Source organism: Anopheles coustani, chromosome 3, assembly GCF_943734705.1.
Source record: "Anopheles coustani chromosome 3, idAnoCousDA_361_x.2, whole genome shotgun sequence".
In the NCBI taxonomy this organism is placed as follows: domain Eukaryota; kingdom Metazoa; phylum Arthropoda; class Insecta; order Diptera; family Culicidae; genus Anopheles; species Anopheles coustani.
Genome location: NC_071288.1, coordinates 24,291,368 through 24,314,749, shown reverse-complemented (window position 1 = coordinate 24,314,749; position 23,382 = coordinate 24,291,368). Strand labels below are relative to the sequence as shown.

General features: G+C 42.1%; 6 protein-coding genes across 9 annotated transcripts; 4 read left to right on the top strand and 2 right to left on the bottom strand.

Moving 5' to 3' along the window:
• Positions 1-129: 129 nt before the first annotated feature.
• LOC131261529 (uncharacterized protein DDB_G0287625-like) lies at positions 130-9,200 on the bottom strand. 2 transcript variants are annotated; one of them, XM_058263588.1, is made up of 6 exons: positions 9,085-9,200; positions 8,548-8,877; positions 8,333-8,466; positions 2,375-3,091; positions 614-747; positions 130-546 (listed from the first exon to the last, which is right to left on the bottom strand). In XM_058263588.1, the coding sequence occupies exons 2-6, from the start codon at positions 8,776-8,778 to the stop codon at positions 398-400; spliced, it is 1,365 nt and encodes a 454-aa protein (XP_058119571.1). In that variant the 5' UTR covers positions 8,779-8,877; positions 9,085-9,200; the 3' UTR covers positions 130-397. The 2 variants fall into 2 exon arrangements, with proteins under 2 accessions (XP_058119571.1, XP_058119572.1); XM_058263589.1 differs by having other exon boundaries at positions 9,120-9,136.
• A 353-nt stretch (positions 9,201-9,553) lies between these two features.
• Positions 9,554-11,741, top strand: LOC131261443 (26S proteasome non-ATPase regulatory subunit 11). Its single transcript, XM_058263476.1, has 4 exons — positions 9,554-9,674; positions 9,998-10,634; positions 10,708-10,977; positions 11,046-11,741. The coding sequence occupies exons 2-4, from the start codon at positions 10,098-10,100 to the stop codon at positions 11,487-11,489; spliced, it is 1,251 nt and encodes a 416-aa protein (XP_058119459.1). The 5' UTR covers positions 9,554-9,674; positions 9,998-10,097; the 3' UTR covers positions 11,490-11,741.
• A 359-nt stretch (positions 11,742-12,100) lies between these two features.
• LOC131272604 (monoacylglycerol/Diacylglycerol O-acyltransferase-like) lies at positions 12,101-14,335 on the top strand. The gene is made up of 6 exons (XM_058274414.1): positions 12,101-12,612; positions 12,722-12,902; positions 13,003-13,141; positions 13,224-13,327; positions 13,393-13,754; positions 13,828-14,335. The coding sequence occupies exons 2-6, from the start codon at positions 12,830-12,832 to the stop codon at positions 14,134-14,136; spliced, it is 987 nt and encodes a 328-aa protein (XP_058130397.1). The 5' UTR covers positions 12,101-12,612; positions 12,722-12,829; the 3' UTR covers positions 14,137-14,335.
• A 1,009-nt stretch (positions 14,336-15,344) lies between these two features.
• LOC131258744 (monoacylglycerol/Diacylglycerol O-acyltransferase-like) lies at positions 15,345-16,713 on the top strand. Its single transcript, XM_058260122.1, has 5 exons — positions 15,345-15,442; positions 15,504-15,633; positions 15,697-15,794; positions 15,860-16,221; positions 16,292-16,713. The coding sequence occupies exons 1-5, from the start codon at positions 15,394-15,396 to the stop codon at positions 16,613-16,615; spliced, it is 963 nt and encodes a 320-aa protein (XP_058116105.1). The 5' UTR covers positions 15,345-15,393; the 3' UTR covers positions 16,616-16,713.
• Positions 16,714-16,916: 203 nt separating this feature from the next.
• On the top strand, positions 16,917-18,355 carry LOC131271549 (protein HGH1 homolog). 3 transcript variants are annotated; one of them, XM_058273014.1, is made up of 4 exons: positions 16,917-17,056; positions 17,133-17,302; positions 17,372-18,096; positions 18,163-18,355. In XM_058273014.1, exons 1-4 carry the CDS (start codon positions 16,972-16,974, stop codon positions 18,260-18,262), a joined length of 1,080 nt encoding a protein of 359 aa, XP_058128997.1. In that variant the 5' UTR covers positions 16,917-16,971; the 3' UTR covers positions 18,263-18,355. The 3 variants fall into 3 exon arrangements, with proteins under 3 accessions (XP_058128997.1, XP_058128998.1, XP_058128996.1); XM_058273015.1 differs by having other exon boundaries at positions 17,133-17,317; XM_058273013.1 differs by having other exon boundaries at positions 17,133-18,096.
• On the bottom strand, positions 18,292-19,866 carry LOC131271548 (cytochrome P450 4V2-like). Its single transcript, XM_058273012.1, has 3 exons — positions 19,326-19,866; positions 19,187-19,256; positions 18,292-19,120 (listed from the first exon to the last, which is right to left on the bottom strand). Exons 1-3 carry the CDS (start codon positions 19,864-19,866, stop codon positions 18,292-18,294), a joined length of 1,440 nt encoding a protein of 479 aa, XP_058128995.1.
• Positions 19,867-23,382: the final 3,516 nt, after the last annotated feature.

Sequence of the window (23,382 nt, the reverse complement as noted above, 5' to 3'; positions counted from 1 at the left end):
CGATTCCCAAAAAAAACCCAACATATGACAACACCGAAAGATTCTGCATTTTCCTCTATGAAATGATATGCTTGAATTAAAATGAACTAAATGTTACGAAACGAATCAATTAAAACAGGAATGTCGAAATGTTTTTAAAAGAATTCGTTTATTATTTATTTAATAGTGATCATTAAAAACTATGCGAGTCTTATTTACACATGATGTTTGAGTTTGTTTCGTTAAACATTGATATTCTACGTCACCCGGGGGCGTTTGTCTCGGGTGGACGTGTAGTCTTAAAACAAAACTGAAAGATTTTGTATTCTTCTCCCGCTCATTGGTCGGGATACTTCTACAGGATGGTTCCGCGGAACGAAGAGCGCTGCCGGTTCGATTCGAAATGCTTCCGATGCGTTTAGATGCGTGACGTGCCCGTACCATTTATGTACTCTTCCATCTCTTTGTCCAAGGTCCGAGTGTTTGCCATGTACTGATCCAGCTCACTGTCCAGCTCCTCGCGGCTCTTCGGTTCCTTCTTCGCTAGAGGAGTGCGATTTTTCGAAGCTGAAAACAATTCGAAAGAAATTAGCTTGCGTTTTTTGGGCATCTACATGTAATCATTCACACTTACCACTGCGTCCACGAACGCGTGAGTTTGCACGACGCGATCGAGAGCGTCCTCGTCTGGATGCGCCGTTAGCAGCTTTGTTGCCATTAGCCTGCTGCTGTTGTGCCTTTCCGCCTGCTCCCTTCCTTCCAGTTTCTCTGCAAAGAAATTGATAATTGTCGTGGTTCGTTTACATTGTTCCGGCGCGAGTACGACGGTCTTGCACAGGACGTGAGGCTCGTGTTTCCGTTTACATTCAGAAGATCCATCAACACATCCAGTGCAATCCTCACAGGACCACAGGGTATCCTCTTCCGCGGCCAGTAGAAAGTCTACTAGTATCGTTCTCCAGTTTCGTGTGCTTTTTTTCGAATGAAGATATTGAAGTACATGAACATCATGCTGAAGTGACTCTGGATTGTACGGACTCCCCGTTTGTGAAAACCGGGTTCGTGTGTTGCAAAACAAAAATCCTGACAATATTTAACCAAACATTATAGCAAAACCGGACAAGTGAAATGAAAATGTGAATACAAGTGTTACGGTTCTAGGTATGTCTCTCACCAATCCAGCAAAATCCGCTTCCGAAAACGCTCACCGAACGATACTAGAAGCAGTCTCCAGCGCCCAACCTCATCTGCTTTACACCACCATCCATCCCCTCGATCGCCTTTCCTCCTCAAACAAGGATTCACAATACGAAGCGTTTGCTCTCTACCTCTCTTGGGACCGCCGAGGCCATCTGTTTCGTTACGAAATCTTATCTTTATCGCGTCATCACAGCTTTCGTCAAGTCCATTTTCGAGCGCCCACGGTAGATGACGGATATGGCTGCTTGCTCGGCTTTACCAATATTAGGTAGCATTATTCATTCCCCGAAAACTAAATCTCTACACACAGACGCATCCGGCATGCGGTTCCAGTTTTGGCAGGCGGGGCACCGCAGTTTGGTTACATCTTCCGTAGTGGGCCGTAGTAGCACAGGTCCGTGTTTTAAGTCCCACGGTAGCAAACGACAGGGCGAGTTAGAGGCAATGGACGCTCCTTCCTTCATTCATCAGCCGGAAAGGAGGGAGACAAGCGTTTGCATTAAACATACTCGACCGGAACTCGCGCTTGAGTCCGTTGAAGATCGAGGAGTAAGTACTCTAGTAAAAGCGACGCTACCGTCTCGATGCCAATCTCAAGCCACTAGAAGTGCCGTCAAGGTGTTAACTTTTCTCGCGAAACTATGGTGGGACCTGTCGACCGATTTTGCTAAAGCCACACACGAGACGAGCGCTGCTGAAATGAGAACTACAGTCCAGCAGACGAAACCCTTTGCTTCGCCGGTAGGTTTGTAGTAGTGTGTTTCTCGTCAAATCAATTTAAAAGCTCCATCTCCTTTGAAATGCATCATCCGGAAGATCTGACCGTCAGCTGCGAAGAGATGCCGTCCTTTCGCTTGAGGATTGGGTTGCGGACGTCAGCAGAATTGCGTTCCATTCGGGGTAAAGCTTTGCGACGAAGACACAACCTTAAACCGCCTTAGGGGAAGGGTAGCAATTTGACGCTGAAGGATAGAAGATCGCCCTCGATCGGCTGATGATGAGAGCCGGTGCAGACATGAGGCGCATTCAGTGGATCAGCAAGCGGCGGGTGAAAGAAAGACCATTCCCAGGCCATAGGATGACGGCGCTCCTTCCTGGCCGGTGTGTTGCATATCGAGTACGATTTGCTTAGAAGGTCATACGCGGTGTTGGAGACACCTTTCGGGTGGCACACCAATTCACCCTCAATTATTACCTCTTCAGGGGGCGTCCGACGCGCGTACCGACGGCGGCTACAGCGGTAGTGGCCGCTTTCTTCACACCACGACGGCGGCGGCTTTGGCTGCGCTTGCTCACCCGTCCACCACCACGGGCACTTGCCACCGCTGTGGCGGCCAGCTCGTTGGTGCGGTTCGTACCGAGCCGACTGTTCACGCTTCCCGAGCGCACGTTTCGTCCCCGGGAGCTGGCCCGCTTGCGCGAACGTGCCCTTCCAACATTGTTGTTATTGTTGTTGTTTGCGTTTGTGTTCGCGATGGCGGCTGCTGCGCGAACACGGCTTCGGCTACGGCTACGGCTGCGACTGCGATTTGCAGCCCCGTTGTTGGTAGCCTTTACTGCCTGGACGGCGGTTTTACGAAGCAGGCGTCGGCGGGCATCATTGGGTGCCACTGCTTTGCGAAGCAGAGTGGCCACGTTCAGACGATTGCGGCTTCCGGCGCGGGTCAGATTGGTGCGTGGGGTAGTAGCGCGGGGCAGCCGTTCACGCGATCCGGCGCGACGTAGGTCCAGCTGAGAGTTTGTGCGACCAAGTGAAGGCTGACGACCGCGAGACGTGCTGCGAGTACGCGAGGCACTGCGACCACGAGAAACACTGCGTCCACGTCGCGTTTGCCCACCACCTCCGAGACGAGAGGCAATGGATGGAGTCATGCCACGGGTCCTCTGCAACTGAATACGATCCGCATTCATTCTGCAAGTATACAAAACAAACAAAAATGTCACAAATTAATAACAATATATTAACCTTCCGAAGATGTACTTATATAATAATTACAGGTGGTATATTCCTGCAAATCTTCATACGTAACGATAATATTATATATTCCCTGAGTCGAAAACAACATTCACAAAAGCACATATTATGTAAGGTTTAAAGAAAAAAAAACACAAACATTATGAGAACTTGACATGAGATCCAAATTGAGTTTTAAATCTGAGATTCTCTAAAACGTTCTATAAATTGTTTTCTTAGATTAACAAGTTGTTCAGTAACATTTGTGCGAAAAATCATAGTTTTACTTTTCACATAAGCATGGTTACGGCGAACGCTTTTCCTTGAATTATGACATCAAATTTTATCGACAGTGGCAAAGCTGATGTTAACCTATAGTCAAGGGTTTAGATTTTATAGTAAGTTCTACCAATTGTTTTCTTAAACGAGACAGTTGTTCAGTAACATTTGTGCGAAAAATCATAGTTTTACTTTTCACATAAGTATGGTTACGGCGAACGCTTTTCCTTGAATTATGACATCAAATTTGATCGACAGTGGCAAAGCTGATGTTAACCTATAGTCAAGGGTTTAGATATCAATTGATTGCTCAAACGAGACAGTTGTTCAGTAACATTTGTGCGAAAAATCATAGTTTTACTTTTCACATAAGTATGGTTACGACGAACGCTTTTCCTTGAATTATGACATCAAATTTGATCGACAGTGGCAAAGCTGATGTTAACCTATATTCAAGGGTTTAGATTTTATAGTAAGTTCTACCAATTGTTTTCTTAAACGAGACAGTTGTTCAGTAACATTTGTGCGAAAAATCATAGTTTTACTTTTCACATAAGCATGGTTACGGCGAACGCTTTTCCTTGAATTATCACATCAAATTTGATCGACAGTGGCAAAGCTGATGTTAACCTATAATCAAGGGTTTAGATATCAATTGATTGCTCAAACGAGACAGTTGTTCAGTAACATTTGTGCGAAAAATCATAGTTTTACTTTTCACATAAGTATGGATACTGCGAACGCTCTTCCTTGAATTATGACATCAAATTTGATCGACAGTGGCAAAGCTGATGTTAACCTATATTCAAGGGTTTAGATTTTATAGTAAGTTCTACCAATTGTTTTCTTAAACGAGACTGTTGTTCAGTAACATTTGTGCGAAAAATCATAGTTTTACTTTTCACATAAGCATGGTTACGGCGAACGCTTTTCCTTGAATTATGACATCAAATTTGATCGACAGTGGCAAAGCTGATGTTAACCTATATTCAAGGGTTTAGATTTTATAGTAAGTTCTACCAATTGTTTTCTTAAACGAGACAGTTGTTCAGTAACATTTGTGCGAAAAATCATAGTTTTACTTTTCACATAAGTATGGTTACGGCGAACGCTCTTCCTTGAATTTTGACATCAAATTTGATCGACAGTGGCAAAGCTGATGTTAACCTATATTCAAGGGTTTAGATTTTATAGTAAGTTCTACCAATTGTTTTCTTAAACGAGACAGTTGTTCAGTAACATTTGTGCGAAAAATCATAGTTTTACTTTTCACGTAAGTATGGTTACTGCGAACGCTCTTCCTTGAATTATGACATCAAATTTGATCGACAGTGGCAAAGCTGATGTTAACCTATATTCAAGGGTTTAGATATCAATTGATTGTTCAAACGAGACACTTGTTCAGTAACATTTGTGCGAAAAATCATAGTTTTACTTTTCACATAAGTATGGTTACGGCGAACGCTTTTCCTTGAATTATGACATCAAATTTGATCGACAGTGGCAAAGCTGATGTTAACCTATATTCAAGGGTTTAGATTTTATAGTAAGTTCTACCAATTGTTTTCTTAAACGACAGTTGTTCAGTAACATTTGTGCGAAAAATCATAGTTTTACTTTTCACATAAGCATGGTTACGGAGAACGTTTTTCCTTGAATTATGACATCCAATTTGATCGACAGTGGCAAAGCTGATGTTAACCTATATTCAAGGGTTTAGATTTTATAATAAATTCTACCAATTGTTTCCTTTATCAGTAAGTTGTTCAGTAACATTTGTGTGAAAATTCATAGTTTTACTTTTCACATCAGTATGGTTACGGCGAACGCTTTTCCTTGAATTATGACATCAAGTTAGATCGATAGTGGCAAAGCTGATGTTAACCTATATTCAAGGGTTTAGATTTTATAGTAAGTTCTACCAATTGATTTCGTAAACGAGACAGTTGTTCAATAACATTTGTGCGAAAAATCATAGTTTTACTTTTCACATAAGCATGGTTACGGCGAACGCTTTTCCTTGAATTATCACATCAAATTTGATCGACAGTGGCAAAGCTGATGTTAACCTATAGTTAAGGGTTTAGATATCAATTGATTGCTCAAACGAGACAGTTGTTCAGTAACATTTGTGCGAAAAATCATAGTTTTACTTTTCACATAAGTATGGTTACGACGAACGCTCTTCCTTGAATTATGACATCAAATTTGATCGACAGTGGCAAAACTGATGTTAACCTATAGTCAAGGGTTTAGATTTTATAGTAAGTTCTACCAATTGTTTTCTTAAACGAGACAGTTGTTCAGTAACATTTGTATGAAAAATCATAGTTTTACTTTTCACATAAGTATGGATACTGCGAACGCTCTTCCTTGAATTATGACATCAAATTTGATCGACAGTGGCAAAGCTGATGTTAACCTATATTCAAGGGTTTAGATTTTATAGTAAGTTCTACCAATTGTTTTCTTAAACGAGACTGTTGTTCAGTAACATTTGTGCGAAAAATCATAGTTTTACTTTTCACGTAAGTATGGTTACTGCGAACGCTTTTCCTTGAATTATGACATCAAATTTGATCGACAGTGGCAAAGCTGATGTTAACCTATAGTCAAGGGTTTAGATTTTATAGTAAGTTCTACCAATTGTTTTCTTAAACGAGACAGTTGTTCAGTAACATTTGTGCGAAAAATCATAGTTTTACTTTTCATATAAGTATGGTTACTGCGAACGCTTTTCCTTGAATTATGACATCAAATTTGATCGACAGTGGCAAAGCTGATGTTAACCTATATTCAAGGGTTTAGATTTTATAGTAAGTTCTACCAATTGTTTTCTTAAACGAGACAGTTGTTCAGTAACATTTGTGCGAAAAATCATAGTTTTACTTTTCACGTAAGTATGGTTACTGCGAACGCTTTTCCTTGAATTATGACATCAAATTTGATCGACAGTGGCAAAGCTGATGTTAACCTATATTCAAGGGTTTAGATTTTATAGTAAGTTCTAACAATTGTTTTTTTAGATCAATAAGTTGTTCAGTAACATTTGTGTGAAAAATCATAGTTTTATTTTTCACATAAGTATGGTTACGGAGAACGTTTTTCCTTGAATTATGACATCCAATTTGATCGACAGTGGCAAAGCTGATGTTAACCTATATTCAAGGGTTTAGATTTTATAGTAAGTTCTACCAATTGTTTTCTTAAACGAGACAGTTGTTCAGTAACATTTGTGCGAAAAATCATAGTTTTACTTTTCACGTAAGTATGGTTACTGCGAACGCTTTTCCTTGAATTATGACATCAAATTTGATCGACAGTGGCAAAGCTGATGTTAACCTATATTCAAGGGTTTAGATTTTATAGTAAGTTCTACCAATTGTTTTCTTAAACGAGACAGTTGTTCAGTAACATTTGTGCGAAAAATCATAGTTTTACTTTTCATATAAGTATGGTTACTGCGAACGCTTTTCCTTGAATTATGACATCAAATTTGATCGACAGTGGCAAAGCTGATGTTAACCTATATTCAAGGGTTTAGATTTTATAGTAAGTTCTACCAATTGTTTTCTTAAACGAGACTGTTGTTCAGTAACATTTGTGCGAAAAATCATAGTTTTACTTTTCACGTAAGTATGGTTACTGCGAACGCTTTTCCTTGAATTATGACATCAAATTTGATCGACAGTGGCAAAGCTGATGTTAACCTATATTCAAGGGTTTAGATTTTATAGTAAGTTCTACCAATTGTTTTCTTAAACGAGACAGTTGTTCAGTAACATTTGTGCGAAAAATCATAGTTTTACTTTTCACGTAAGTATGGTTACGGCGAACGCTCTTCCTTGAATTATGACATCAAATTTGATCGACAGTGGCAAAGCTGATGTTAACCTATAGTCAAGGGTTTAGATTTTATAGTTCATTCTACCAATTGTTTTCTTAGATCAATAAGTTGTTCAGTAACATTTGTGTGAAAATTCATAGTTTTTTTTCACATAAGTATGGTTACGGAGAACGTTTTTCCTTGAATTATGACATCAAATTTGATCGACAGTGGCAAAGCTGATGTTAACCTATATTCAAGGGTTTAGATATCAATTGATTGCTCAAACGAGACAGTTGTTCAGTAACATTTGTGCGAAAAATCATAGTTTTACTTTTCACATAAGTATGGTTACGGCGAACGCTTTTCCTTGAATTATGACATCAAATTTGATCGACAGTGGCAAAGCTGATGTTAACCTATATTCAAGGGTTTAGATTTTATAGTAAGTTCTACCAATTGATTTCGTAAACGAGACAGTTGTTCAATAACATTTGTGTGAAAAATCATAGTTTTACTTTTCACATAAGCATGGTTACGGAGAACGCTTTTCCTTGAATTATGACATCAAATTTTATCGACAGTGGCAAAGCTGATGTTAACCTATATTCAAGGGTTTAGATTTTATAGTAAGTTCTACCAATTGATTTCTTAAACGAGACAGTTGTTTAGTAACATTTGTGTGAAAAGTCAGAGTTTTACTATTCATCAGCACGTTTACGGAGGACGCTTTTCCTTTAACTTTAATATCAAATTTGAGCCTTATTGACAAAGAGGATCGGAGTCGATAGAATATGTTTAAACGAAAGAGATTTCAGCAATATAGGGGTCCGCGACAACCGAACGTTAAAAAATCGATCCATGAGCGCCAAGGCTTACCACCTCGACGACGTGGGTTCAACCGAGACCGTACCCTCCCCTGTACGTATCTTGTACACATAGGGTGAAAGTCTCGTAAGCCCTTAACGGGCAGGCATGACCAACAAGGTCGTTTACGCCAAGAATAATATACTTCCCACAATAATATGTTTACGTTTACTTCCCCTGAATTAAAATTGACAACAAATTCAGTTTATGTAATAAGTTCCACTTACGTTGCGATATTATTGAAGCTGTTTGAACGCTGAAAACGTTGCAGTCCTCCTTCCAGCTTATCAATGGAACGCTTGAATTGCAAGGCCATAGTGTTTCGCTGAAGCCGCTGACGAGCGGGTCGGCGAATGGCAGTCTGTAGAAGGAAAAAATTAAATTGTGAAATTTGAACTGTTGACAAAAAAAATGAGGAATCTATAGCAAAATATTTGCTTACGTTCTTTAGCTGCATGGCTGACTGCATTGCATTCGAACGGTCCCAGCGCTCGACAAGCAGGCGGTTTGAATCCATTCTAGAGACCGAATTGGACCGGGTGCGAGGAGGTCTTTCGAGTCCGGAAACTGTCATTCCCATGGCAGGACCTTTGGAAAAGGCTGTGAACCGATCGTTCAGCGACATTCCAGTGGAGTTGATGAAATGTATTTTGCTGATGCCGTTGTTCATCATCTTGAACTCTGCAGTTAAATGCGCAGAAAACCGTATACACACGCGGTCACAAACACAGCGCTTATTACTCGCCGAGAAGTATTTTTGATAATAATGTATCTGGGAATGAAAAATATGGTACAGTTATAGAATGATCGGTATAGCATTGCACTTTCCTTGCAGATATGACGATTATTTCCACGAGGAGGATGAGCAAATTCTATTTTGGGATGACCGACGCCATCTTTTATTACGAAATTCTTGGGTAAAGGTTGCTTAGAACATCAAAGCGAAAACCACGGCAAAAGTGCTAAATATCAAACTTACTTCTTCAAAAACCACGTAAATTGTAGTCTGCGTACCTTTAGCCACGTAATTACTTGTATTAAAACGTTGAATATCCACTTCCACTAGCTACCCACGCGTTTTTCAATATTCACAGGCTTTTCTTTTCCTGTCTCAGACACGATCTGCTCCACGTCTGACAGAAGAATGTCAGAAAATCTGTCGTGTTGTTTGACAAGTGCTTTCAGTTTCGCTACACTTGAGACCAATTGAATAAGGCCTGGATGGTTTAACTTGTTAGTTGAAAAACAGATATTAATCGTCTCTGTCTGACTGAAATAAATGAGAGTAGATTAGGATTGATTTAATTTTGATATTTTTAATAGTTCTTTTATCAATACAACCTTTTTCGTACATAAACATAACCTTTATTTTATTGCACGACGTGTAGTGACAGTGATGACAGCCGCACGAACAGTGCTGACAACATGAGCGGTTGGAATCGAATGACTGACAAAATTCAGAAGAATTGTCGAAAGCGCTGCTCACAACTCTCACTGCACTCGGCATAAATTGTGGCGTGAATTTTGCTGTTAAACCATCGATAAAACATCAACAAAACATTCTATTCGGTAAGTAATCCAAGTGCATTTGCGGAAAACAACAAAGTGAACCGAACGCAAACGTTCTACTCCAAATCCGGGGCAAAATGGAATCTTGTTGACATCTGGTTCGGCAGCGTTCCGATGACTTGTGTGATTTTGAACGTCATTGTCCTCGAACGAGACGAGCCTCGTCGGTGTTCCGCATTCCCCTGCGTCTTCCTTCTGCCCGCTGTCCATTACGACAAGCATAGTTGGCCACTGAAACGGGACCAAAAGTTGTGCCTAATGGTTCAGAAAGAGGCACACTAAGTATAAGATTAACAAACTTTATATCGTTTTGTTGTTTTCAGCTGCACGTTCTGTGAAATCAGTTTAAAAGAAAGGAAGCAAAAAAGTTAGTTTTTCACAAGTGCACAAAGATCCTCTCGCAAAGGCAAAGAGATAGTAAGGATGGCTGGCGCTATGTTGATCGATCGTGCCCAGTCGCACTCACTGAACCGCCAGGATATGACAAACTTTGCCCGCGATCTCGAAGTGGACGAAAACGATGAGGAACAGATTCGACAAAAGGAACAGAAAATTCTCGAACTTGGCGAGACGTACAAGAAGGAGGGCAAGGCCAAAGAGCTGGCCGATCTGATTAAAGTGACCCGTCCGTTCCTGAGCTTCCTGAGCAAAGCGAAAGCGGCCAAACTCGTGCGCTCGCTGGTGGACCTATTTCTCGACCTGGAGGCCGAAACTGGCATCGAGGTGCAGCTATGCAAGGAGTGCATCGAATGGGCAAAGCAGGAAAAGCGCACCTTCCTGCGGCAGTCGCTAGAGGCGCGCCTGATTGCGCTCTACTTCGATACCGGCATGTACACGGATGCGCTCAACCTTGGCAGCCAGCTGCTAAAGGAACTGAAGAAGCTCGATGATAAAAATCTGCTGGTGGAGGTCCAACTGCTCGAGAGCAAAACCTATCACGCGTTGAGCAATCTTCCGAAGGTAAGTATGGAGGCTTGGATAATTTCCACCATCCGGACAAAGGAGGATCAGTAACGATGATTTTTGATTTCAGGCTCGCGCTGCCCTCACCTCCGCTCGTACCACAGCGAATGCAATCTATTGTGCGCCGAAGGTTCAGGCCACCTTGGATCTGCAGTCCGGCATTCTTCATGCAGCCGACGAGCGCGACTTTAAAACCGCTTTCTCGTACTTCTATGAAGCTTTTGAGGGATTCGATTCTGTGCAGAGTAGCAAGGCTCTTACCGCACTCAAGTATATGTTGCTGTGTAAGATTATGCTCGGTCAGTCGGACGATGTGAATCAAATTGTGAGCGGTAAGCTGGTAAGTTGGCTGCGAACGAAATAATTCACCTGGCTACCCCAATAGACAATTTTCATCTCTTCTTGCAGGCAATCACATATTCTGGCCGTGACATCGATGCCATGAAGGCGGTCGCAGAGGCATCGCACAAACGGTCCCTAGCCGACTTTCAGGACGCACTGAAGAAGTATAAGAAGGAGCTGGAGGATGACGTCATCGTGAAGGCACACTTGGGCACGCTGTACGACACGATGCTGGAGCAGAACCTGTGCCGCATCATCGAGCCGTACTCGCAGTGCGAGGTGAGCTTCATTGCGGACCAGATTGCCCTGCCCATCGCCCAAGTGGAGAAGAAGCTGTCCCAGATGATCCTGGACAAGAAGTTTAGCGGCATCCTCGATCAGGGCATCGGAGTGTTGATCGTGTTCGAGGAGACACCGGTCGACAAAACCTATGAGACTGCACTGGAGACGATACAGCATATGGGCAAGGTCGTCGATACGCTTTACCAGAAGGCGAAGAAGCTTACGTAAAATGTTGGTCAGGGAGAGGTAGGACTGTTTTTTTTTTCTTTTTCGAAACTGCAGCGTATAGTGGCGGAAAACCGTCGAACGAAGAACGTTTTCACACGATGGAAAATAGTTTGTTTTCTCAAATTCCCCCATAACTTTCGTATTGTATTGTGCACCGAAAGGTTGTTCTTTAGTTGATCCAAATTTCTTAAATCCGGTTTTGTCGCAAATCCAGGGGTCATTGATAAAAGAATAAAGGATAACCAAAACACATTCAACTCCTTATTCGGCAACGTTGTGGTATTGAAACTTTGAGCGTAATAACGACTATTCACAAGATTTGTAAACTTCAATCTAGAGCAGAACCAACCAGCATTGCTATAAATAAATTATTTCATTGAAATTGCGAAACAAATGCCTCAACTCAAAATGCCTGTATTTCGGGTGAGACAAAATAAACTTAAGTGTGTTGGCAAGAAATGTTCATTTATTTTATTTGAATGTAAGCAACGGCTACATGGGGTAAATAATGCCAATGTAGCACCCATTTGCAAGTTCGCTGCAACTCCAAATCAGCTGTCAAATCTATTGTTTACGCTTTGGGCATCGTTTTTGTAAACATCAACACACTCAACACTTGGCAAGAGAAAGGGAAGTGTCTCGTAGGTTTTCCCTCTTCGGTGAGTTATTGTACGATATGGACGACCATATGAAGTACAAATAGAAAATTTAGCATACGCCCCACAAAGCGGTCGATCGAACAAAGTCGATTTGCAAGTTTAACCACCATTGTCCCAGTGAGTGTGTGGCTTGTACTCTTCAGCCAGTACAAAGCGTATGACGATGCAGTGTCTACCGTCGTCGCCGACTGTCTCGTCATCCCTTGTGACCGCCGATAAGAAATAAGACTGATTGGCAAAAAATACCTTCACGTCATCGGGTAACGAACCAACACGCTATTCTTTAGTGGCGGCAAGGAAACGGTTCTGTTCGTTGGCAATTCGCTACATTCCCAGGGGACAGCTGCTCATCGATGCACATCCGCCACAAACGACGATCGGTGCGACACTCCGCAGCAGCAACCCCGTTTCTTGACCTTCGCGTGAAAAGACCCCCCGTGCAAACGCGTGCTCTCTTAATTGGGGTAAGTAAAACCGCCATCATTTCGAGTGGTTCGGGAAGTTAATTATCATTTTGCGTTGACCCCTACCTGCGTAGAAAAAAAGCCTCACGGAGTGTCTTTTTATTTGCAGTAAACTCACTCCACTTCCCCATCGAATACGTGCTAGGGGAACAAGCGGTGCCGGCCACTGTTGGAAAGCAGGAAAATAAAAGGCTAAAGAACTCCTTAACGAAGTACCATGAGCACCGTCGAAGACGTACTAGTATTGAGCAATGAGACTGTGAACAATTCTACCTTTTTCGCATATATCGGTAAGCGTACCTTTTCCGACTGCTGTCAAAAACACACACGAACCGTTTGTCTGTCGCATTTGCTAAATGTTGTTTGCCTTCCATCAACCAACCTTGCCAGGACAATACATAGACTTGGATTATTCCATCTGGCTGTACCGGTTGCTGACACCGGTACTGTTTACATTCCTATTGCCTTGCGCATTCGTGCTGCTGATTTATTGTACCATATCCTTTCTCTACATTTACAAGCTGCACAGGTAAATATTGCTTTGACCCTTCTTCCAGGCATAGCTATTTAAAAAAACCCCACAAATAACGTTCCTTGCGCCCCGAGCACAGTCGTTTTATATTGCAGGTGTACAATGAGGGAGATTTTAACTTCTGGGACGTCGCCCGAACCTTGGTGGCCGTGGTCTGGGATGCGCATGGATGGATATTTCATGGTAGTGAAATGCTTATTTCAATTTGATGAAATTATGTGAATAATGTTGTTCTTAATCTTGCCTAGGATATGAAGTATGTGGCTTGGAAAATCTGCCCGAAACAGGGCCGGCCCTTATCATCTACTACCACGGTGCCATTCCAATCGATATGTACTACTTTACCGCACGGGTTTATCTAAAACGGCAGCGTTTGATCTACACCGTTGGTGATCGATTCCTGAACAAAGTGCCCGGTTGGACGTTGCTAGCCAGGGTAATGAAAATAAGTCCCGGCACGGTGCAATCGTGTGCGAATGTAATGCGGGAAGGCAACTTGCTCTCCATAGCACCGGGCGGCGTGTATGAGGCACAGTTTGGCGATAGTAATTATGAGTTGTTGTGGAGGCGAAGAGTTGGATTCGCAAAAGTTGCAATTGAATCAAAAGCTGTTAGTATCACAATCGAGCGTCGGCAACCATCGTTAGCAACTAAATTTTATCCTACCTTTTTTTTATCCTCAGCCAATTATTCCGATGTTCACCGAAAATCTACGCGAGGGTTTCCGCTCCGTTGGCTTAGCGAAACCACTCTTCATCCGGCTTTATAATGCGGTACGTTTCCCGGTGCGTCCCATCTACGGAGGCTTTCCGGTAAAGTTCCGTACGCATCTGGGTGCACCGATACCGTACGATCCGACGCTGACGCCTGAGGAGTTGCAGGAAAAGGTGGCATACGCCATCGAAGAGCTTATTAATAAAAATCAGCGAATTCCGGGCAGCATATTTCATGCGCTTCTGGATCGTTTTGTCAGCAAGAAAAAGACACAGTGAAATGGTGTGGGTGGTTATAGATTTAGCGGTCCCAGGGGAAGTGCTCGTTCCTAATGGGATCCTCGTATTCGTTTACGCTTTGAGCATGTTTTCCTTACTTAGATGATTTAGGTTTTAAGGTGCTAGAGATTATGAATGTTACAAAACAAAAAATGTGTAAAAGAACCAAACAAGGTGTATTTAATAAAACCGTACTTAGTAGATGTAAATTGAGATTGCAATATCAGATATTTATACATTCGAAAGCCACAACAATTTTGTTACTGTTTATTGTCGGTTACTAAAAATCAGAACAAGAGAGAAGAAAGTTTAGTTAGTAAGAATAGTACAGAACATGTGTTAAATATTCATTTTTCAAACCCTGTTTTATAAGGCAGCGCATTTGAGGGTTTTGTTCTGCGACCTTCCGAATGTTTCAACAATACTTATAGTTTGTTTACGCGCGAAGCTCACTTATAGCCAATTGAAACCCCAAATCGCGTATGATTTGATATGCTACGTTACGCACACAGGCCACAATTTTGGGGGATAGCAAATTAGATTAACGGGGTGTCGCACGCTACTATTTCTTGTCCCACTCACGTGTTGACCTGATATACGAGCGCATGGATGAACGCGGAGGAAAGTTTTTTTTTTCGTTTTACTTCAGCAACACCCACTTGGAGTATACAGTTTTTGTTGTGTTTTGTTTTTCCTGGCATTGAAATGTGTGTTATTAGGTCTGCTAATTACTTGTAAACTTTGATAAGATTTTTCTTAATCGCTCGTATCGAATGATGTAATTTAAAATGTTCATGGTTGCTAACCGGTTCAATGTACTTTGCTCAACGTTCGCTCGATGATAAATGCACACGCTTATCGTGTAAATTCGCGACTTGGTATCAACAGGTGCCCGCAAAGTGCACAAAATATTGATTCTTCTTCCCGAGGAATGCATTGCAGTGTGCAAAATATCAGTGCAAAAAGTAATCCCGAAAATTGAAAAAAAAATCGAACCGTCACAGTGGAACATTGTAGTGCAGATTTAAAAAGAATAAAAAAACTGTCTGGGCTTGATAAGGCAAACTCCGAAAGATAACCTACGGATCAATCGAGATTTAACCGGGTGGTGCCATAGAACTTCTTCTGTGTGTTTTTTTATGGATGTATGTATGTACGCCGTCAGATGCAATTTTAATACAAGCCACCGCAAAAAATCGTCTCACTTTCCGTGTTGACGTAGGTCAGATAGGACCTGCTCTTACGGTCGTGGTCGCCATGGAAAACGGAAGTGCCTTTCTGACGGTCATAAATAGTACGCTGATTTGTAAGTCGTGAAGTGGTTAATTTATACAGTGCAGAAACGAATTCTTCCTCTTCGATTGCAGCTGTGCCCGGTGGTTTCGGATGGCTGCATCATTTATCGCTTGCGCTGGTTGCAGTGTTTTTGCTTCCGTGGGTTTACATGTTATTGATTTTATCGTCCATCCCGTATTTGCATGTGTGCAATCTCGTCCGGTAAGAGTGAAAGGGTGCGCCGGGAATCGAAAGAGTAAAATAATTTGCTTTCTAATGTTTAAGAGGTTGGTTAGGCAAACATCAGAGTGATGAGGAATTTTGGAATGGAGCGAAGCGGCTCATGGCAGCCATCTGGAATTTTCACAGCAAATTATTTCATGGTAATTATGTTTCGCATTGTGATAATGTATGGCAAAACAGGTTCACTCAACCTTTAAATTTCAAGGCTATGAAGTATCCGGTTTGGAGAACTTGCCAGAGAACGGTCCGGCCTTGATCATTTACTACCATGGTGCGTTGCCCATCGACATGTACTATCTTACCGCCGAAACGATGCTGAAACGGAACCGTCTTATTCACACGATTGGGGATCGATTCTTGGATAGAATTCCCGGCTGGCGGCTGGTGTCACGTGTGATGAACGTTACCTCCGGTTCGGTGCAGTCATGTGTTGAGACGTTGCGCGCCGGCGAATTGTTATCGATTGCCCCCGGGGGTGTCTACGAGGCGCAGTTCGGCGATAACACGTACGAAGTTCTTTGGAAAAAGCGAACCGGCTTCGCCAGGGTAGCTCTGGAGGCGCAAGTGGTAAGCCACCGAGCAGAGATAAATTGTGGCGAAATTGGTGCATAGCTAATTTTATCCTTCTTCCATCCAGCCCATCGTCCCTATGCTCACGGTTAACATTAGGGAGTGTTTTCGAACTGTAGCAGTTGGCAAATCGGTGTGTGCCCGAATCTATAAAATATTAAAAGTGCCCGTCCTACCTATCTATGGAGGATTTCCGGTAAAACTACACACCATATTGGGCAAACCGATACCTTACGATGCATCTCTAAACCCCGAGGAACTTCAGGAAAAAGTTGTAGCTGCGATTGCGGAGCTTGTCAAGGAACATCAACGGGTGCCAGGCGATATACTGCAAGCTATTGGGGATCGTTTTGATTCGAAACACTTTCTAAAGCAGAAGGACAAAATTTAAATACTCACTTTTGGTACTAAATGTTTGTTTGTTAAGAAATTACTTAAGCTGAAGCATTTTATATTTGTATCGAATTAAGTCAATAAAGCAAATTATGAAACGAAGTACAAAATGAAGAAAGTTTTATTCATTCGATCGTTGAAAAAACGCTACAATGCCTAAAACACGTGTTGTAATTTTTCCATTTTGAATTTCATTAAAGGTTTTGCTGTATGGGATTGAAAAGGACAGCGTTGAAATATTTCCTCTCTGATTAGCACGTGCCCTTGACAGCCACTTTGTAACTCAAATCAAAACAAACCAATTGTGTTTCACAAATAATTCGAAGCATTTAAAATTTATTGTTGCTTTTCGGTATGGAAGCAATTGAAGAAATACTTCCCTTTTTATCCATAAAGTCTCGGCTTGATTTAAAAGCCGTATCGCTATCACACGTACTAGGTAAACATCGTTGATCGTACGCTCGGTAACTCGGTTGTTGTTATATTGAAGATAATTTTGTGAACGTTTGTTTCAGGCCTGACTGGATCGGTAGATGGTATAAAACTACTTATCCAAAATGAAACCCTCCTGAAGCATTTGCTGGATTTAACGGGCGATGAATCGGAATCAGTTGCTAAAGATGCCGTACTGTGTTTCGTCAATATAACAGCTGAAGAGAGTGGTGCGGAAGTAGTAGTAGATAAGGTGCGAGCGATTTCTGTGGCCCCAAGGAAACTTCTTTTTTTGCTGACGAACTTCTGCTTCTGTTTTCAGTTTGTAGACCGACTGGTTCCTTTAGCATATCAGGCTGTGCTCGATGAGAATGGAAAGCTAAGTGATGCCTGGTGCATGGTGCTGTGTAATATCACTCGCCCGGAGCATCTAGCAGAACAAGTCGTAACGCACCTGCTCGCGATAGAGTATTCTATCGACAAATTAACGACTTGTTTCACACGGGTGAACTATAACAAACAGAAGTGCCACCTCAACTATCTTGGCCCGCTGTTTAGCAATGTTTCACAGAGCAACAGTGGCCGCGCGGTCTTCTGCAACCAAACAACTGGGTTATTGCGGCGCATACTACCGTTCGTGCATCACGAGGGAAGTATCGTTCGCCGTGGCGGAGCTATCGGGCTGTTGAAAAATGTGTGCTTTGACTCGACGGTTCACGAGTGGCTACTGAGTGCAGATATGGACATCCTGCCGTTCGTCCTGTTACCATTGGCGGGACCGGAAGAATTCGACGACGAAACGAATGATAGGCTTCCGGTAGATTTGCAGTACCTTGGGCCGGACAAAAAGCGTGAAGAGGATCCGGATGTTCGAAAAATGCTTGTGGAATCGTTGGCCCAACTATGCGCAACTCGTAAAGGGAGGGAGTATCTAAGAGACCATGGTACTTACGAGATTCTTCGGGAGCTACACAAGTTCGAGTGTACCCCCGATGGAGATAAGAACGTTTTAAACGCCGTCGAGAATGTCGTTGATATTTTGATTCGGTAAGTTATTCATTCACTTGTCGAATTCTTTTTTGAAAATGTTAACAAATATCATATTCTTTCTAGGACGGAGGATGAAATCGGCGAGGACAATCTGAAGGAATTGGAAATTCCCGACGATGTGAAGAGTAAAATAGAAACTATGAACGATGATGTGGAAAAATAGATATTTAAACACCGGGGAGCAAAATTGATTCATTGTCTGCTCTTCAAGCGCACCATATGCCCGTTAACGATTTTCATCGTTAGGGCCATTTTCATACCCAAGTCGGCCAACTTTAGATCCGTTTCTAAACTATACCGAGCAAGCACTTTCAGTAGCATTATTTTCATCGAAATCCATGCATATCGCAGACCAACACAATTCCTTGGCCCAGCACTGAACGGAAGGAAGGAGAATCGATCGTAGCTGATCGTTTCGAACCTCTCTGGACGGAAACGATCAGCATCCGGACCCCAATAGGTTGGGTTCCGGTGCATGTCAAATATGTCTATCAAAATGTCAACCCCTGCTGGTAACCGGTAATCTCCCAGGTCGATGTCTGCTGTAGTTTTTCGGCCAATGACTGCCGCAACCGGAAGCATTCTTAGTGACTCCTTCAGAACCATCTCCATGTAGGTGAGCTTGTTCAAAGTTTCGTAGTGTATATTGCTAACATCATGTCCGAAATGTGTCCGTATCTCGTCCATCAGCTTGTGTTGCACAGGTGGGTGCATGGCGATCAGGAGGATTGTATTTGCAACGGTCATTGCACTCGTTTCATTTCCAGCGAATATAATGGTGTTCAGTTCCCGCTCGATGTCGGCCGTCGTTCCGTCGCACGCCATTGCGTTCTGTAACTGATCTATAAGACTATTCGAGGGCGTTGTATGGTCATGTTTTTGCTGGGACAGAATGTGTTTCGATGGGTGGCAAAATTCCTTCAATGCTCTTGCTTCTTTCCTATATACCGAAGTAAATTGGTAAAGCCATTCTGGGTGTAGGAAAATGTTCACTGCCCTCACAGTTACTATTTCGAAAAGTCTAGTGTAAAGAATGAAGACATTTTAATGTACACTTTACTTACACCTACTATATGTCTATACTTACTCTTCCAACACCTCCAAATAGCTGCACGTGGGGGTTTCCTGGATGTGCATATTAGTGCCCAATGTAGTGGCTGGGAATACAAGAAAAGATTATCGAAATTTAAACACGTTATTAGATCTACGGTATTCGATAGAGTTACCAAAAATCATATCGAGCGTACACCTGGCCGTAAACCGGTAGATATCGAACGTGTGACACTGGTCCGCTTTTTCAGACAAATTTTGTACCATTATGTTGGCTTTTTGTTCAAACAGTGGAATAAAACTTTGAAGTATTGACAATTTGAATGTCGGTTGGATAACTTTACGATGCGGGCGCCATTGGTTTACGGGCAACGAGAAAATTCCGCGTAGTGGAGTAAACCGATAAAAGCTAGCCTTCTCCATCGTAGCAGGAGAAGTGAGAACAGACCGAGCGTGATCAGCAGTGCTTACGATAACCACCGGCAAAGGACCCAACCAGACACACAGCGGCGATCCGTAGTTTGCAGTCAATTCGATCAGGGTGCTTAGGTACTGGGTCGTATCTGTCCCGGGTATGAGGTACATTGCACCGATGAACGGAAGATTCGCGGGACCCGGTAGACGACGTAATAACTGCCATTTCCGCCTATTGAGCCACGCCCGGTAGCAATAGATGGTTAAGAAAAACAAAACGCACTGCACGACCGTGTGAATCATTGTGGTCATGGCTTAGGACGTGATGAGAGTTTATATGACTTACTCGGTATGTCTCGTAAATTGCAATTAAACCGAAGAACAATGGAAACGCGATGAACGTCGCTTCGGTTACATCCATTTGATTAAGTACTCGCCATTTTATGCTAATTGTTTGCTATTTAGCAACTTCTTTAGAGGGCGGAGGGTGACAAAATGATAATTTGATAAGTTATCTGGTATTTCAAGATATATTTCTTTTTCTATATTAGCGCTAGCAAATTAAAAGCCTTAACAGTTAAAAAAACTCTTAATACCTCTTCACTTTATCCACGTGAGCAATAGCCTTTGGTATAAAAGCCAATGGTACACGTGGATAAGGTAATTAACTCTAAAGCAAGCGTTAAGGTTAGAGGCTAACGATTTATTGTTATCAACAATTTGATTGTTTAATAGATACACCGAAGTCGTCAACAGATTTGTAGAATTAGTAAAGTTAATGAACCATTCATGTCCAACATGTAACGTTAGCAGCAATTAATTTTAAAATTAAATTGTCTGCTATCATGCCTAGCAGATTAATTATTTTGCCTAACTGACCGTTCAAACAGACCACGGCTTTTCCCGAAACAATAGGAACCTACGTCAGAAACAAGTATCACTTCGTTCCAGTAACCTTGGCCACAAATGGAAGCTTTGTTGCAAAACCCTTGGCCAATGTTGTCAATGTTAACTTCGGTTTTTAAAACCAGTCTTTTAAAAGCAATCCATCCTGGGGATCTATTAACACAACTATCTTCAACAGAATCACCAGTAGCTGTTGCGTGGCTAATAGCTTAGTTAGGACAGGTTACATGCGAGGTTGGTGGTGTAAGGGACAGCTTTTTGCCGAGTTTTTTAGGGAGTAGTGACGGATGCTCTTTTGGCCCCTTCGAGTCTGTTCTTAGGAACCGCCCGCCTTTTTGGGCGCCCACGGAGTGCGTAAAATGCGTTTTTCTTGGCTTTAACAAAAAAAATCATACTAGCTGTCGTAGAATACACGCTACAATCGTGTTTGCTAACTAGTTCGGGTACCGGGAAAAAAAAAACAAACTATCCTAACACCATGTTCATGATTGAATTGCACCCAAAATAGATGGATCCTATTGCCCCTAAAGCTGGAATTAAACGTTACATATTAATCTGTGCAGATCTTTGACGTCTACAGATTTCCTTTGTTCTCTCGTACCCATCGTCTGTCAAACATCCCTCCAGATATCCCGAATATCTCGAGGGATGTTGGAAAGAGCTAAGGAAAGGCTGTAGACGTCAAACATCTGTGCAGATTAATATGTAACGTCTACAGCCAGCTTAAAAGTTTACCAGTTACTGCCGCATGCTACCCGCGAAGTCCTTCCTACCTACACGCTCCTCATAGTCGTACTGTGTTTTTCAACTGCCATCGCTGCCATGCCGGTAAGTATGATACAGAAGTCATTAAGGATTAGCTCACTGTTCTAATTGCACTGTTCTTCAATACATTTTTTTACTTACATGGTCGCCTAGATGCCCAAGGAGAACCCTGCTGCACTTGCCTACCAAAGGTATCCATGCCTACCTAAAAGAACCTTGCCGAGTGTATTTTTGGTAGGCATGGACACCTCATAATCTACCAATAATTTGTTTTGGGAGGCACCGCAGTGGAAAGAGGTACTGGCTGTCAAACCTTTATTTGTTTACTGTTTACTGTTTACTGTGCAAGTCTGGCCAACTAGCAAGCATTTGAAAACAGGAAGGGACGATGACCCTCATCGACAGGTATAGAAACTGCAACGCAGTGTAAATAGTTGGTCGGTGGCCAACGGACTTCGCGGCGATCATCGGTTGTTACCGGTTGTAACATAGTATCGGTGGCCAGTGTTCGATAGCAGCGCTTGGATTGACCGACTCGGGGTGGTTAACCGGGGCCGTGTTAACTCGCATCAGACAGTAAGTACGTGTGTAAGAACCCACAGCAGAGAGTTCTTACTGATGATGATTTGTCCGTGCTTTTCACACATTTCAGGGTCTCGACAAGGAGGAAGAAGCGGCTTGAAATAATCATCAATGCGTTCTACGTGTTTTCACTGGCCATGACGGAGTGGTGCTGCACATCGTACATCGAAGGAGCCTGCTACGATCCGTGGTCGCTGTTTGCCAGCACGAACCAGAGGAGGCGTCGGACGATTTCTGAACATTTCCCCTGATTGCCTACCGAACCGGACGATATATATATAATATTATAGATGTATCAAAATAATAAAACAATCAAAAATATTTTCCTGTATGAAAATAATTATTATGGGAAAGAAAAGATATCCTGAACCCAGCTCATATAATCTACTATGAATGGGTATACGTTTTTTACGCGTATAGCCAGAAATAGGTGTTATAAACACGTTGCACAGTCACGTTGTCAAAACAGTTCTCTTTTGCGGTGTCCCGCAAGTATCAAGAGAATTGTTTTACCCTTCTTTTCAGAAGTGTTTTACATCCAAAATTGCATAGGAAATCTGCTGCAAAAGAAGGTGTAAAACACTTCTGAAAAGAAGAGCGATCAGGTCTCAAGAGAATTCTTTTACATCAAAATGACGCCAAAATTTCTCGTTGGGTGATCTTTCATATCATCTATTTGATGAATCTATGGGCCCGAAAATGCTCGCCGGAGGCTGCCGCATGTCAGCGTTCTTTAGATGTTAACTGCCATTGCTGCCAGGCTTGTAAGTATGGAAAAATGCACATCAGCCTAATGTTCCGATTGTTCATCCTTTTCATTCGTGGAGTTACATGTACAAATTGGTGGAAAGAATCAAAAATTATTTACAAATTTGTTATTTCAGCAGAAAATACCAAACAAGGTATCTGTATCTAAATCCCATTCAAATGTTTATTTCATAAAATAAGAATCGAGGTAAAATATTTGTTGTATCAAGTTGTTTGCCTTCAAAAGACCTTTCATTTGAGGTGTCTGTTTCTGAAATTGACCAAGGCACTAAAAAGTTATTAGCAATTTGGCTATTTTACCCTTATTAGACAAGGAATGTATCGGTCATATTTTTCCATCCTTTTACTGTCAAAGTAGGTTCTGGCAGGGCGTTTGACATATAAATGATGACCGCTCGTGTAATAACGCAAAGTTCCACAAAATAGGTTTTGCAGTTATTTGATAATTTTCATGTTTGAATTTAGCGTTTTGTTCATCCTAGAGTAACGAACAAAATCCGTTGCAAACAACAAAGCAAAAAGTAAACAAATCGCCACTTTGACATATAAATGCCAGTCGAAAGAAAATCGGAACCGGTCATGCCTGATTCCGATTTTGAGGAAGGAATGTATCTGTCAAGAGCGTTTGGCAGATAACTTCTGGAAAAATATGACAGATACATTCCTCGTCTAATAAGGGTATTTCAGTTATTATTTCAAGCTGTGACCAAGTTTTTGAAGCTTGTTGGCGCGCTGCAGCTGTATGCTAGTGGTGGGTAAACCAAATCCCCAAATCCGAATCCCAATCCAAGAAACAGT